We start from the raw sequence: 14791 nt of genomic DNA, 5'->3' as shown, positions 1-14791 counted from the left end.
AGGGATTTTGGGAATGTGGACTTTCCCAAGCAAATAAAACTGAGATAACATTTTGCATCCTGTGACAGTAAGACTTTGGCACTGGCAAACTGCCACAAAAAAAAAATAAAAATAAAAATAAAATACTAATTGTCCTTGCGCTGCATTTTATTCTGTCAGAATGCCAAACACTAAAGAAAAGATTGATTATGGGAATTTATCAAGACTTTTAATAGTTATTTGATGTACACACAATGAACAAAATCAGGTCAATCAAAAACATCTGATTAAACATTTGATTTTTTATATATATATAATTTTTTTTTTTACAGCATTTCATAGAATCAGCTGTCACCACACAAAGACACACGCTAGCAATACACAGCCACCTCTGTTGTAATCTTACAAGGTGTTAACGTGGGCGCATACATCCTGTAGAGCCAATAAAAAGGGCTTCAGTGTAACGACTCTGAAAAGGAATCAAATTCATCTAGTCGAGCCTGCAGGTAAAACATTGACACTGGCTGTAGACAGTGTGCTTACCTACATGTACACTTATTACTCCGTGTTACAAACCATAGCATCATAAGTTTAGAGTTCTCTCACCTGAGCCTTCATCTCGGGTGGCCATGGTAGTGGAGAGGCTGCAATGAGGGTACAGAGAGAGCAAAGTGGCAGAGAGAGCCCGAGTGGCTGTCACTGATGCAGGGGGAAGCAGCAAATACAAAATCCTCATCACCTGAGGCTCTCTCACAGTTTGCCACATGAACGCTAACAATACTACAAACACAAATCAAACCATGGAATGATTAAGTAAGAGAGCAGGCAGTGGACGACTGCAGCTAGTCTATAAAATGTCCAAATATTGATGGAAAAATTAAAGAAACGCACACCAACAAACAGCATACATTCTGCTTTCAAGGACAGCAGAGGATCAGATCCCACTGCTAACTGCAGACACTAAAGAAAACTATCAAATGACAAAGACAACAATGATGTAGTTTGTAAGTATCTATGGGTCTGTTTTAAAGGCCCATCCAGCCACTTCACACAGGGGCACGGGGTAGGGAGAGTTAAAGCCTTTTTTCTGTTGCATTTTAATTGAAAGTACCCTAAATAAATACGCAGTGATGATTCACCTGCTGATTGCAGACGCTAAAAATAGACTCCAATTTGCAGAGAAGTGGGGCTAGATAATGATTAAAGAGCCTCATGCAGACACAGGAAAACAGCCGTCAGTCCCCAAAAGTATACAGGTCATCCCAAAGTGGAGGACCAGCTCAATGTGAAAGTGTTCAATCAAAAAATGTATTATGAGAGAATGTCCTGAAACTGAAACTTTTGTATAACAAAACATACATAACCGGGGACAGGATAAGGCTAGCCAAGACAGTCAACCAGGATTTTTCTTCAATCTTAGGAAAGAAAAACAACCAGTGACAGGTCAAAATGGAACAAAAATCATTAACCATCCCAATTTAAACAGCTGGATTGACATACAGAGTGCCAACACAGCAGGAAGTGGCTCCTGCACTGTATGAGGATGTAATATGGTCCGTGGGTCAGGGGAGGGAGAGCAGGAGAAGGTGCCAGGAGTCTGTGAGAGCAGCGGCCAGGTTGGTGGGCGGTTTTCAGTTCTTCAGCACCATCTCGTAGTTCTGGAAAACGCACTGGGAAACCTCTGGAGCTCTGCACTTAAGAGAGATCTGAGGGAGAAAAGAGTTGAGCAGGGTTGGATATGATTTCACTGTTAAAATGCAAGGTTTTTAAAAAGACTGTGGGACATACAGTACACAAACCATCAGTGACAAATCACAAAAGCTAATATTTTGACTTTAACATTGTTCATGTACATTCATGAACATTCAGAAGCTTATTTTAATGACAAGCCATTTACAAAATGAAGAGAAATGTTAAGCAGAATACAGTTTGCGTTAGTAAGAATGAGTAATAGCAGGCTAAACTGATTTGTGATTTAAAGGTCCCATGACATTGTGCTCTTTGGATGCTTTTATATAGACCTTAGTGTTCCCCTAAAACTGTATCTGAAGTTTCTTTCCTGAAATTCAGCCTTGGTGCAGAGATTGCAAGATTCCAGATCGGCCCATCTGAGCTTTCATTTTCTCAAAGGCAGAGCAGGATACCCAGGGCTCGGTTTACACCTATCGTCATTTCTAGCCACTGGAGGACCATAGGCAGGCTGGGGGAACACATATTAATGTTAAAAAACCTCAAAGTGAAATTTTCATGCCATGGGATGTTTAAGTCTTTAATAAAAATTGCACAACTTTGAGCAAAAAGAAAAAAAAAAAAAAAAAAAAAAAAAAAAAGTACTACAAATCCTCAAGGAGTTGAGATATCACGTTCATGAGAATGGGACGGACAGACAACCCGAAAACCTTATGCCTCTGGCCACAGGTGGCGCGGAGGCATAATGAAATATTTGGATTGAAACTCTCCTTAATTTAGTCTCATCAGACAAAGAGACATACAGAGAGAAATACACATAAACACACTAGAGAAAATAGAGGCAGCCTCTCCACTCTTTGATGGTGGTCGCAGCTGGGAGCAGGTTTAGGATTTGATAGTCTCACAAAGTGAGTTTTTTCCCTGTTAGTCTTACTGCCTCAGATCCAGAAACACGAGAAAGCTTGGGAATAATTGTATCAGGACAATTACTGTCATGATGGTGCACGTAATAAATATGAAAGAAAGCGATTCTGAATATTTCACTAATTAATTGCTGCACAATCTGTGTCATGGGAAAAGTCAACAAAACAACCATTTGTAAACTCAAGTGTTGTTCTTTCAGCTTTCATCACTGTCATTCCTTAGAATCACATTTGTTCCACTGAAAATTGTGTGTGTGTGTGTGTGTGTAAACAATGGGGGGGTTTGCAACAAAGACGTCCAACTGGGCTCCAACCAGAGACTTTGTGATAACATGATCAACGTCAGAATGCCCCCTATTTCTGATTGTGTTCATCTTGTGTTCAGAGTTCATTTTACTGGATAATTTGACTATGTATTATTTTCAGTTCGGTAAGCTCTCAAATGGCAGTTTCTTCCTGTAGTTCTGAAAATGGGATATAATATCAATATTTTTTAACGTCTATTGTCTATGTTTGAAACTCCAATATTGTTAGAACACTAACATTTTCTTTTTGAGACTGGCACCATTATTACAATAACCGTGATCAGTTATAAACCAGAGATTTGGTGAGTGACTGGTGAGAATTTCACACCAGGCTCCTCCCCGACTCAATGGATACCAAGAACTGCCAAAGGGGTGTGTGTGTGTGTGTGTGTGTGTCTGTTGTGGTAGATACCACAGAGCTGCAGTGGAATAAAGCAGTACTACTGCACAGCTCCTAAGTATTGCCTCTGCACACTCTGGGCTCCTTACTAATGCATGCTGTTGGCAACATTTTGGCAGCCGCTCTGCTGTCAGCATGGGGTGAGATGTGAGGAAATGCGGAAATGCGGATGCTGTAGCCACTGTGTGGAACCTGCTTATTAAGAGAGCTAGAAACTGCGGCATTCATTTGTTCAACTCACAGCTTGCTGCTAAAATAGTATTATTTTAGCTGTACACAGGCAAGGAAAGGGCAAAGAAGCTACAGTAATGATGAAGGAGGGTGTATCGCCAGAATGTGTGTGTATTGAGAGAAGTAATTCTTATTTTTATTCCAACTTTGTTTAATCATCCCAAGACAATACATTTTAAGTATCAAGGTGTGTACATGACTCATTTTTTTTTAAATGCTTTGATACAAAAACGGCAGTATTCTTTTCCACCAAAAATTTCCAATGAGAGATAAGACACATGGATTCACAACACTGATCATGTAATGCGACAAATCAGCCTAAAAACACTGCAGGAGCATAAAAGAGGAACTAGAGCCGCTGCAGTTCTCTGATGCACCTGTGCACCACTGTGAAAGGGCAAAGCAAAAGTGATAAGCATCCTAATCCTAACATTTGATTTACTTAAACACAACCTTGTTTGCTGAGCAACAGTTGTTTATCAAGTCAGAATTGAGTCTAATGGTTTAGACCTTGTCCTACATCATTAGATTTCTCCCTTAACATGTCAAATGCATGTGTTAACTAGGGGTAGGTAATATGTATAAAATCCTCTGTATACCGTGATATAGTTTAAATCAATTAAGAAACTTTTTTATGGATGAAATAACTAGACAGGCGTGTTGGTTTTTCGTTAATCCAGTTAATGTAATACTTGATAAATAAAAAGGTACTTCATTATATTGTTGCAAAAAACATTTAAAACCAAATGACAGCACACAGCAATCCTTCTCATCGATTTGTGAACACTTCCCACAAAAGGTCTAATTCTAAGATATTAAAAAGGGATAGATACCATGGTGATATTGCAGAATCTCAGAAGGAAGACAAATTGATATAATTTCACGGTATACAGGTCACTAGTTTTAACCCCAAAAAATTAAATCTCTGATGTGTAGAGGAACCACAGATAATTGTGTGTACAGCGGCCCTTGGCGTCCATTTCTGTGTTAAAGCTCACTTTCACCAAAACTCTCAGAATTGCTAGCTCAAGAGGTGAGAAGAAAAAAATCAGCATCATCAACGGTCACATAGTTACCATGGAAACAAGAGATGGAAGATGAGGACACAATGCTTCATGTCAGAAAGATAAGTGGGGTCCTAATTCTTCGCTCTAAAAACTACAAAGTATACATGAGCTCTGATGGAAGTCACTCAAAGGGGACATGAGAGCTACTGACTATTTCAAATGTGGAAACCTAAAGCTGCTATAATCCATATTTTAGTAAAGAGGTATCAAATGACAATGTGAACAGGGTCGCTTGAGGTGAGGAACCTACAGAGTTCTCACCTCCCCTCTGCAGAGATTTACATCAAGTTTTAGCTCATTCTTTAGCAGTCTGGCCCTCAATTTGACTGTTTTGATTCACTCTCACGGTTCTCAGTCACAGCACGCAGCTGTTTCAGGTGGCAACAAACAGGACTCCAAATGAATGATAATGTTGCTCTCTAACTGCTGGATTTGATAAGCAACAGTTTGCTAACAAGTTTGCCATATCAACTTAAAAAGGTGAGGACATGTCACTTGTTTGCTTTGCCTCCAAGTAGTCCATATTGCAGGTTTAAAGCGAGAGCTAAATGTTTTTCAAAGATGTAATAGTCCGTTTTCTTAAGCTCTTCCATGAGCTGTCTTACTAATGTCCACCATAATTTAATTTTCCAACTGTGAGCTCCTCCATTTTTATTGTGCATTGCATTGTGACCATTAACACCATTGTTAATGCATTACTTAGCCAACCCCAGCCAGAAAACCTTAAAACCACATAATGTACGGTAATGTATGTCATCACTCATGGTAATGAATTAGAATTGTTTTTATGTCTTGTTTTCAGAAACAAAATAATAAATAAATTAAAAAAATGCATTGGCAGGGCTTTACTTTTTCAGGTCTAAAAATAGCTGCCGACAAAAGGCTTTAGCAGCTTGCCTTTAATGTGCCGTGCCAAGAGAGCACAGGGACCATGCAGCAGCCAGAGAAAGAGCCAAGAGAGACTAGCATTAAAATTTACACTGTAAATGCAGCAGGGCTAACTTGAAAGTCTAGTCTTTTCTTCACTAAACAATTTATGATCCATCTGCAAAAAGTAGGGGGGGCCTTTCTAGCCCCGCTGAATAACTATTTGAACTTAAAAATGAAGATGAAATCAAAAAGGCAGGAGGAGTACAGGGCAAAAACAGTTGAAGGTGAACAAGAAAAAACACTCCTGAATTAATCAGGGTACGCCACAAACGGATGTACAGGGTGAAAAAAAACAAAAAGAGTAACAAATCAAGAGCAAGAAAATGAAAAATGGTCACTGCCTCTAGCCGGAAAAAAAAAAAAGCTCTCCAAATAAAAATTAAATATGAATAAGCTTTCACTTCAGTCAATTAATCTCATACTTTATCTCAAGGAAATACTCCTTAAGTCTTATATTTCAAAATCACCTATATGACGTTAGGCTCCACGATGATGTAGTAAACTAAAAAGATGTAAACCGATATAAAAATCTGAAGATTTAATGATTGAGCGCTGGGTGACTTGACAAATTGACTAGTCTACACTGGAGAAAACAAAGACAGTTGAGACCACCTTATCAATAAAAGCATGAACTGAAAGCAGACTGAGTGATGAGCTGGGAGGAGAGTCACATCAAGGTCATGGTTCTAGACTAGTCATGCAGAATTTCTAAACCATACACAATCCATCAAGAGCAGAGACCGTGGCACGCTGACAAAGCAGAGACACGCAACAACACAATGGACAACACACAAACAGCTGAGTCACCAATACCAGCGCCACACTCCAATCACTGCACATCAACCAGCCTCCCCCCTTCAGCACACTCGCCACACATTACTGCACATCAATCTCTGCCATGGCTCGGTTATGGCATTTCTCTCTATCCATGACATACAGTGATGACAGTATTTTGTTAACTCCATCATACTGACCTAATTCAACAAGTCAGGCTGTAATTTGGGCTGAAGTGCAGAATGGAAGTTGGACTTTCCTACACTGTATGTATGAATGTAGACTAGTGAGGCCATTCTGGATCAAAGTTATGAAGTTTGATTCAGTAACCCCTTTAATTTATTTTGGGACAGATCTCCAATACCAAGCATATCTAAAGTTATTATGGAGGGTATGATTACAGCCTCCAAAAGTATCTGAAAAAAAAAAAAACTATATAAAAAACTAAAAAGATAAAAAATAAAACTAAAAAAAAAACATACATGTCCGAAAAAACAAACAAGTAGGGCTAATTCATTTTGGTTTGCATTAGAAAAGTCTGGGGATTCATAAATGTTTAGGAGGTAAAGAAGATAAACAATGGAGGACCCACAGACCCCCGCTTAATACCCTCCCAGAGGCCCATTCTGAGCCAGGAAAAACTCTGGAAAAATACATATGTTGCCATGTCAAATCTCTTAACTCTTAGTCTCTAAATTTAACTCCCCTTAATCCTGACATGTATTACAGTAGTTGGCACAACATACTGTAGTATTCTTTTTTTTTTTTTTTTTTAATGGTGTCCTTTAATAAAACACTAAAGGTCTTCACTGTCTCTCAACAGCTATTTCTTTTGGTAGTAAATAGTTATCACAGCAGCACCAGCACAACTCTTGAATACAGCTAATACAACTAGCACAGTACTCACCGTGTAATTTGGGTTCCCTGCCTGCACCCTGAGCTCAGCCAGCACCCAGATGCCATTGGTGAGTTTCATGGACTGATACAGCATGTCCTGACCCTCAACTGTACGCTTGGCTATGGTGAAGATGTTGCTACCCTGCAGTTTGTTTGAGGCTGCATCTGTTGAGGGAACGTTATACAAAATTAACATAATACAGTCAAAATTCTAAAGGAGAATTCCGGTCGATTTCAACACGTAGCTCTGTTGTTTGTGAATTTGGAGTGCTGTCAGTAGCGAGAAAAACAACAACAATCGGTGTTGCCTAAACCGTGTTATCCTCCTGCTACAGTTTGCACCCATGAGGCTGAAACCAGGCAAGTTTTAAACGTGCTTTTAGCCTCTAACATGTTCGAAATGTCATTACAAGCGCCTACCCATATGAAGTGATTCCTTCTGAGTGAACGCAGTGAACCTGACTGCAGTAGATGTGAAAGAAATGCATAAAAGTTGTGCTAATTCAGCTCTGTTTAGTTCCGGTGTTGGACAGCAAGAGGAGTGCATCTCTTTTTGGTGTTGTAGTTTGTAGACGGTCCCCAAGTCTTGCCGTCTCAACACCGGAACTAAACGGAGCTGAATTAGCACAACTTTTATGCATTTCTTTCACATCTACCGCAGTCAGTTTCACTGTGTTCACTCGGAAGGAATAACTTCACATGGGGAGTCACTTGTAATGACATTTCGAACATGTTAAGACGCAAAAAAGCACCCAGTCTCCTGGGTGGTGCAAACTGTAGCAGGAGGATAACACGGTGTAGGCCACTCCGATTGTTTTCGTTTTTCTCGCTACTGACAGCACTCCAAATTTACAGACAACAGAGCTATGTGTTAAAATCGACAGGAATTCTCCTTTAACTGTTCAACTGAACTTGCACCGTCTTACACCGACGATGCAGGATGTCTTTTTACATTATCATCTCCTAAAATATCACCTCAGGCTATCTGTGCAGCAAAGATACAGTTGCTAATTTGAAATTAACTTTTCTCCTCAGCCTCTGTCTTGCTGCTGCTCCCCAGTCAAATATGAAACCATCTCTCTTTGTTCATGAGGAAGGAATTTAATCTGTGGGGGGAAACCTCCATTAAGCTGTCATTAGGAATTCTTCTCCAGTTCGGCTGCTCTAACGCTTATGTAAAACTAAATTATCACACGTAAATATGGGGACTGCAGCTGATGAATTCTCATCAAATGCCAATTTGCTTCATTAGCTAAGATCTGAATTCAAGATTGTCACTGCTCTGTCAGGCTGTTTCCACATGTAAAGAAGCAGCAGGATATGGCTGCACTGTATACTATCTTCGGGTAGAGGACTCTCTGTTCATGTTCCATCCTTCTCACCTGAGTTGAGATGGCAGTCTTTGATCTGAAACTGGGACTCGTTGTCATTAGGAATGTCTTTCCATGTGGCCAGGAACACCTGTCGCTCTGTGGACAATAGACACAATCACTGGGTGAGGCCAAAGACAGAGCACACACTGCACACTGTACAAAGTATGAGAATTACAATAGGATTTGTAGGAAAGGCTAAAGTAGTGTGTGCGTAGTTTTATAACAGAAAAATATCAAACAGCAACACTAAACAGGCCCAAAAAAGGCACTGGTGTACAATTCAGGAGCAACTGTGCAGCCCGAGAGGTGTGCCAGTAAAGTCAAACACACATCTACGTCACACACTTCTTCACGTGATCAGTCACAATCATGTATCATCGCAGAATGACTGACGTATGTGTCGGTCATTGACGCCAGCGGGGGTTTGAGGCTTTTGAGTGAAGAGGTTTAAGCCAAGACACTCACCCATCTTCCCGTCCTCCGCAAACAGCATGCTGATGGGGTACTGGCAGCTGAAGTAGAATACGTCAATGTTGTTCTTAACAGCCACCTGCAAGAGTGATTACATCCGAGGAGGGGGTAGAGGAGGACGACAGGAGGAGAAACAAGAAGCAGTACATGGGTAATTACTTTTCAAGTGCCCTTCAAGGATGGGCATTGCTGGTTTATGTGTGCCGTTTACTGAACAAGAGAGCTAAAATCCTCTGGAAATCTCACTCTCTCATAAACACACTCACACAGGCAATACTATATCCTACAATATCATTAATGTTCTTTACTTACTGTGTCTCACAGTAAGCATGATGCTTCAATTTGCAAAAGAATATCAGCAAACATTACTTACAAGATAAATATATAAAAACATAACGATTTCTACAAACAGCCTTTAGAAAGTGCTTTACAAGGGGATATAAATAAAGATGAAAATATAAGGAGATAAGAATAGCAGACAGTGGTTAAAAATACAAAAACACAACAAAGAACAAAAATAGCACTAACAGCAAGTCTATATTAAAAAAGAATGAATTTGTTGGCCTTAGCTCCTCAGAAAGGACCTTTTACAGTCTTTGGGCCCTGGTGGCAAAAGTACAAGACACTGAAACATGAGAACAACTGTGGTATAATGGAGGCACCTGAAGTAACAAGCGGCAGCCGCCGGTGATATTGATCAGGCTGCTCAACAGACAAATGCTAAGGGAAGGACAGTGAGTTTGGCCAGCGGAGAGCAGAAGAATGACTTGTGAATAATTCATTAGAGAGCATCTTATTCCTGGGTGCAATGCAAGACTGCCAGTAACACGGCAAGTCATACACAAACTACACAACACTTTATTCTGTACGTTTGTAAACTAGGGAAGCTCTATTACAAAGTATAAAGTCTGAGGAAGTCAGATGCTAAACTATAAAGGCTAATGCATTTTATTTTACATACTATTGTATGTGCTGTACTGAGTTAAAAGGTGCAGTAGGTAAGACTTTAAACTAACTAGAACTACATGAAATAGGTAAATTTAAAAAAAATAAAAAAAGGGCTCCACCTACAGCCTGTAAAAAAATAAAATAATCCACAGCTCCCTGTTCAGATGCACCAATCAGGGCCGTGTCTAACTGCGTGTCAATCACTGCTCATGCACACACTTTCATTCTCCCTTGTGGGGGGAGGGCTTAGGAGGCTTTAGCAGAAAGGGGGGAGGAACTGAGAAGTTGTCTATGTTCAAACTTTTTGGCTAAATCCTGGATCTTTGCAATCCTACCTACAGCACCTTTAATCTACCTGACTACAGGTTCCTAAACTCTGTTAGGTCTCTTTTTATGGCACAACAATATTTGTGTGCTCCCCCAATTCTCTGCTAGCTGGGACAGCCATCCATCCATCCATCCATCCATCTTCGTCCGCTCATCCGGTGTCGGGTCGCGGGGGGAGCAGCTCCAGCAGGGGACCCCAAACTTCCCTTTCCCGAGCAACATTAAACAGCTCCGACTGGGGGATCCCGAGGCGTTCCCAACCCAGGTTGGAGATATAATCCCTCCACCTAGTCCTGGGTCTTCCCCGAGGCCTCCTCCCAGCGGGACATGCCTGGAACACCTCCCTAGGGAGGCGCCCAGGGGGCATCCTTACCAGATGCCCGAACCACCTCAACTGGCTCCTTTCGACGCAAAGGAGCAGCGGCTCTACTCCGAGCTCCTCACGGATGACTGAGCTCTAAGGGAGACGCCAGCCACCCTCCTGAGGAAACACATTTCAGCCGCTTGTACCCTGGATCTCGTTCTTTCGGTCATGACCCAGCCTTCATGACCATAGGTGAGGGTAGGAACGAAAACTGACCGGTAGATCGAGAGCTTTGCCTTCTGGCTCAGCTCTCTTTTCGTCACAACGGTGCGATAGATTGAATGTAATACCGCACCCGCTGCGCCGATTCTCCGACCAATCTCCCGCTCCATTGTCCCCTCACTCGCGAACAAAACCCCAAGGTACTTGAACTCCTTCACTTGGGGTAAGGACTCATTCCCTACCTGGAGAAGGCATTCCATCGGTTTCCTGCTGAGAACCATGGCCTCCGATTTAGAGGTGTTGATCCTCATCCCAACCACTTCACATTCGGCTGCGAACCGATCCAGTGAGTGCTGAAGGTCGCAGGCCGATGATGCCATCAGGACCACATCATCTGCAAAGAGCAGCGATGAGATCCCCAGCCCACCGAACTGCAACCCCTCCCCACCCGGCTTACGCCTCGATATCCTGTCCATAAATATTACAAACAGGATTGGTGACAAAGCGCAGCCCTGGCGGAGGCCAACCCTCACCTGAAACGAGTCCGACTTACTGCCGAGAACCCGGACACAGCTCTCGCTTTGGTCGTACAGAGATTGGATGGCCCTGAGTAGAGACCCCCTCAACCCATACTCCCGCAGCACCTCCCACAGTATCTCCCGGGGGACCCAGTCATACGCCTTCTCCAAATCCACAAAACACATGTAGACTGGTTGGGCATACTCCCAGGCTCCCTCCAGGATCCTTGCGAGAGTGAAGAGCTGGTCCGTTGTTCCACGACCAGGACGGAATCCGCATTGTTCCTCCTCAACCCGAGGTTCAACTATCTGCCGAACCCTCCTTTCCAGCACCTTGGAGTAGACTTTACCAGGGAGGCTGAGAAGTGTGATACCCTTGTAATTGGCACGCACCCTCTGGTCCCCTTTTTTAAAAAGGGGAACCACCACCCCAGTCTGCCACTCTTTTGGCACTGTTCCAGACTTCTACGCTATGTTGAAGAGTCGTGTCAACCAGGACAGCCCTTCCACACCTAGAGCCTTGAGCATTTCTGGACGGATCTCATCAATCCCCGGGGCTTTGCCACTATGGAGTTGTTTGACTACATCAGTGACTTCCGCTTGGGAAATCAACGACAATCCCCCGTCAGCCTCCAGCTCTGCCTCTAACATAGAGGGCGCATTAGTCGGATTCAGGAGTTCCTCAAAGTGCTCCTTCCACCGCCCTATTACCTCCTCAGTTGAGGTCAACAGTGTCCCATCCTTACTGTACACAGCTTGGATGGTTCCCCGCTTCCCCCTCCTGAGGTGGCGAACAGTTTTCCAGAAGCACTTTGGTGCCGACCGAAAGTTCCTCTCCATGTCTTCTCCAAACTTCTCCCACACCCGCTGCTTTGCCTCTTTCACGGCAGAGGCTGCAGCCCTTCGGTACCCTGCAACTGCCTCCGGAGTCCTCCGAGATAACATATCCCGAAAAGACTCCTTCTTCAGTCGGACGGCTTCCCTGACCACCGGTGTCCACCACGGTGTTCGTGGGTTACCGCCCCTTGAGGCACCTAAGACCCTAAGACCACAGCTCCTCGCCGCAGCTTCAGCAATGGAAACTTTGAACATTGTCCACTCAGGTTCAATGCCCCCAGCCTCCACAGGGATGCACGAAAAGCTCCGCCGGAGGTGTGAGTTGAAAGTCTGTCGGACAGGGGCCTCCTCCAGACGTTCCCAATTTACCCGCACTACACATTTGGGCTTACCAGGTCTGTCCAGAGTCTTCCCCCACCCCCTGACCCAACTCACCACCAGATGGTGATCGGTTGACAGCTCTGCCCCTCTATTCACCCGAGTGTCCAAAACATACGGCCTCAGATCAGATGAAACTATTACAAAATCGATCATTGACCTTCGGCCTAGGGTGCTCTGGTACCAGGTACACTTATGAGCATCCCTATGTTCGAACATTGTGTTCGTTATAGACAATCCATGACTAGCACAGAAGTCCAACAACAAACAACCACTCTGGTTTAGATCAGGGAGGCCGTTCCTCCCAATCACGCCTCTCCAGTTGTCTCCATCATTGCCCACGTGTGCGTTGAAGTCCCCCAGCAGAACAATGGAGTCCCCCACTGGCGCCCCATGCAGGACTCCACTGAAGATCTCCAAGAAGGCCAAATACTCCAAACTCCTGTTTGGTGCATATGCACAAACAACAGTCAGAGTTTTCCCCCCCTCAACCCGCAGGCGTAGGGAGGCGACCCTCTCGTCCACCGGGGTAAACTCCAACGTAGCGGCGCTCAGCCGGGGGCTTGTTAGTAACCCCACACCCGCCCGGCGCCTCACACCCTGGGCAACTCCGGAGAAGAAAAGAGTCCAACCCCTATCCAGGAGTACGGTTCCAGAACCGAGACTGTGCGTAGAGGTAAGGCGCACCAGATCTAACCGGTAGCGCTCCACCTCCCGCACTAGTTCCGGCTCCTTCCCCCACAGAGAGGTGACGTTTCACGTCCCCAGAGCCAGCGTCTGCCGCCCGGGTCTGGTCCGTCGAGGCCCCTTACCTTCACTGCCACCCATGTGGCATCGCACCCGACCCCAGCGGTTCCTCCCACAGGTGGTGGGCCCATGGAACAGCATTGTGTTATATACACATTAATTGGCATTATTTGTCTTAAATAGGCTAGTAATTCCCATCTCCAATGAACTTTGAACTGATTAATTCATTAGTTGATAGATAACAAAAATGTATAAAATTTTGATAATTGTTTTTGCCATTTTTTTTTTTTTAAATTGAAAGAAGCTAAAAAATATTTGGTTCCAGCATGTTTTTATTTTCTTAGTTTTCTATGATAGTAAATAGAATCTTTGGGTTTTTCACTGTTGGTCAGCCAAAACAAAACATTTGAAGTCAACTCGGACTGTGGAAAACTGTGATGGACAAGTTTTAACTATTTTTTGACATTTGACGACGAAATGCAATCGAGAAATAGAGAATTAATCGCTAATGAAAATAATCTTTAGTCGCACCTGCCTTTTTCATATACGGATTATACGTATATTTATTTAATGTTGTTATTAACATTAAGCTCCAAGGACAAAAATAGAGGAGCTGTATCACACAGCAAAAGACTAAACAGTTAACGAGACAGCTGCCAACGATGTCATCAAACTGCGAGAGGAGATGATCTGTCCGATTTGCTCAGCAGGTGACAGCGATTGATTTATTGATCGATCACATTGTACGTTTACTTGAAAGTCCTTTCACAAATTTCTCAATTTTTTGCTGTAGTACCAATGCATTTATTCAGCCTTCACCAATTTGGGAAACACTGTACCATTTCTTTACCACTGAGTCTTTAAATCATTGTTCATTGCAGAAGGCCCAAGAAATTATATTATACTATTAAACTTGAACACAAAGTTAATAGAGCACTTCCCTAAAATGTGCTGATTTGTAATGAAAGGTTTCATTGGCGGCTACCACACATCAGTAGTTAAAAGAGCACTCAAAATAATATTCTGGAACATCATCATCCATCAAGACAAAAACACAGAACCTCTCAAAATAAAATCTGAGAAAATGCAAAAACAGCCAGTAGCACCCATCAAAGCTGGGCCCAGAGGCTGCAGAGTAGAAAGGTTAGCAGGGCTACTGAGGCCAGGAGAAACAAAGGAGCCATGTGTTGTGTGACCACTAACGACCGCCCCCACCTCTATCGTCCCCCTCGCTACCCTTATCTTCTCTCTCCAGCTTCACACAGCGCCCGTCCTCAATTCCCGGTTAAAAGAAACACCCTGATCAAAAACCAGCCAGCTTCTGCTGCTCTTTTTATTTAAAACTTATCACAGCCGTTCTGAAGGCTGTTTCGGGTTTTAAGTCTGTTGTATTCACAACATTAGAATTCAACAGTATAGCTGAATAACAGAAAGGACACATTAATCATTTAAGACACACATGGTCATATTT

General features: G+C 43.0%; 1 protein-coding gene across 4 annotated transcripts in view; it reads right to left on the bottom strand.

Moving 5' to 3' along the window:
- Nucleotides 1-186: 186 nt before the first annotated feature.
- Nucleotides 187-14791, bottom strand: part of ap1b1 (adaptor related protein complex 1 subunit beta 1) — a 29239-nt gene continuing 14634 nt past the window's right edge. For all 4 annotated transcript variants that reach the window (XM_028577303.1, XM_028577304.1, XM_028577301.1 and 1 more), the window contains 4 exons: nt 9034-9118; nt 8578-8664; nt 7206-7360; nt 187-1685 (listed from right to left, as the gene is read on the bottom strand). In XM_028577303.1, the coding sequence (XP_028433104.1) occupies nt 1611-1685; nt 7206-7360; nt 8578-8664; nt 9034-9118 (402 nt within the window). In that variant the 3' untranslated portion in view covers nt 187-1610. The remainder of the gene's footprint in view (nt 1686-7205; nt 7361-8577; nt 8665-9033; nt 9119-14791) is intronic.

The sequence above is a fragment of the Perca flavescens genome, chromosome 5, assembly GCF_004354835.1.
Source record: "Perca flavescens isolate YP-PL-M2 chromosome 5, PFLA_1.0, whole genome shotgun sequence".
NCBI classification, from domain to species: Eukaryota; Metazoa; Chordata; class Actinopteri; order Perciformes; family Percidae; genus Perca; species Perca flavescens.
Note: the sequence above shows the minus strand (reverse complement) of the source record. Positions and strands in the feature narration are given on the sequence as shown.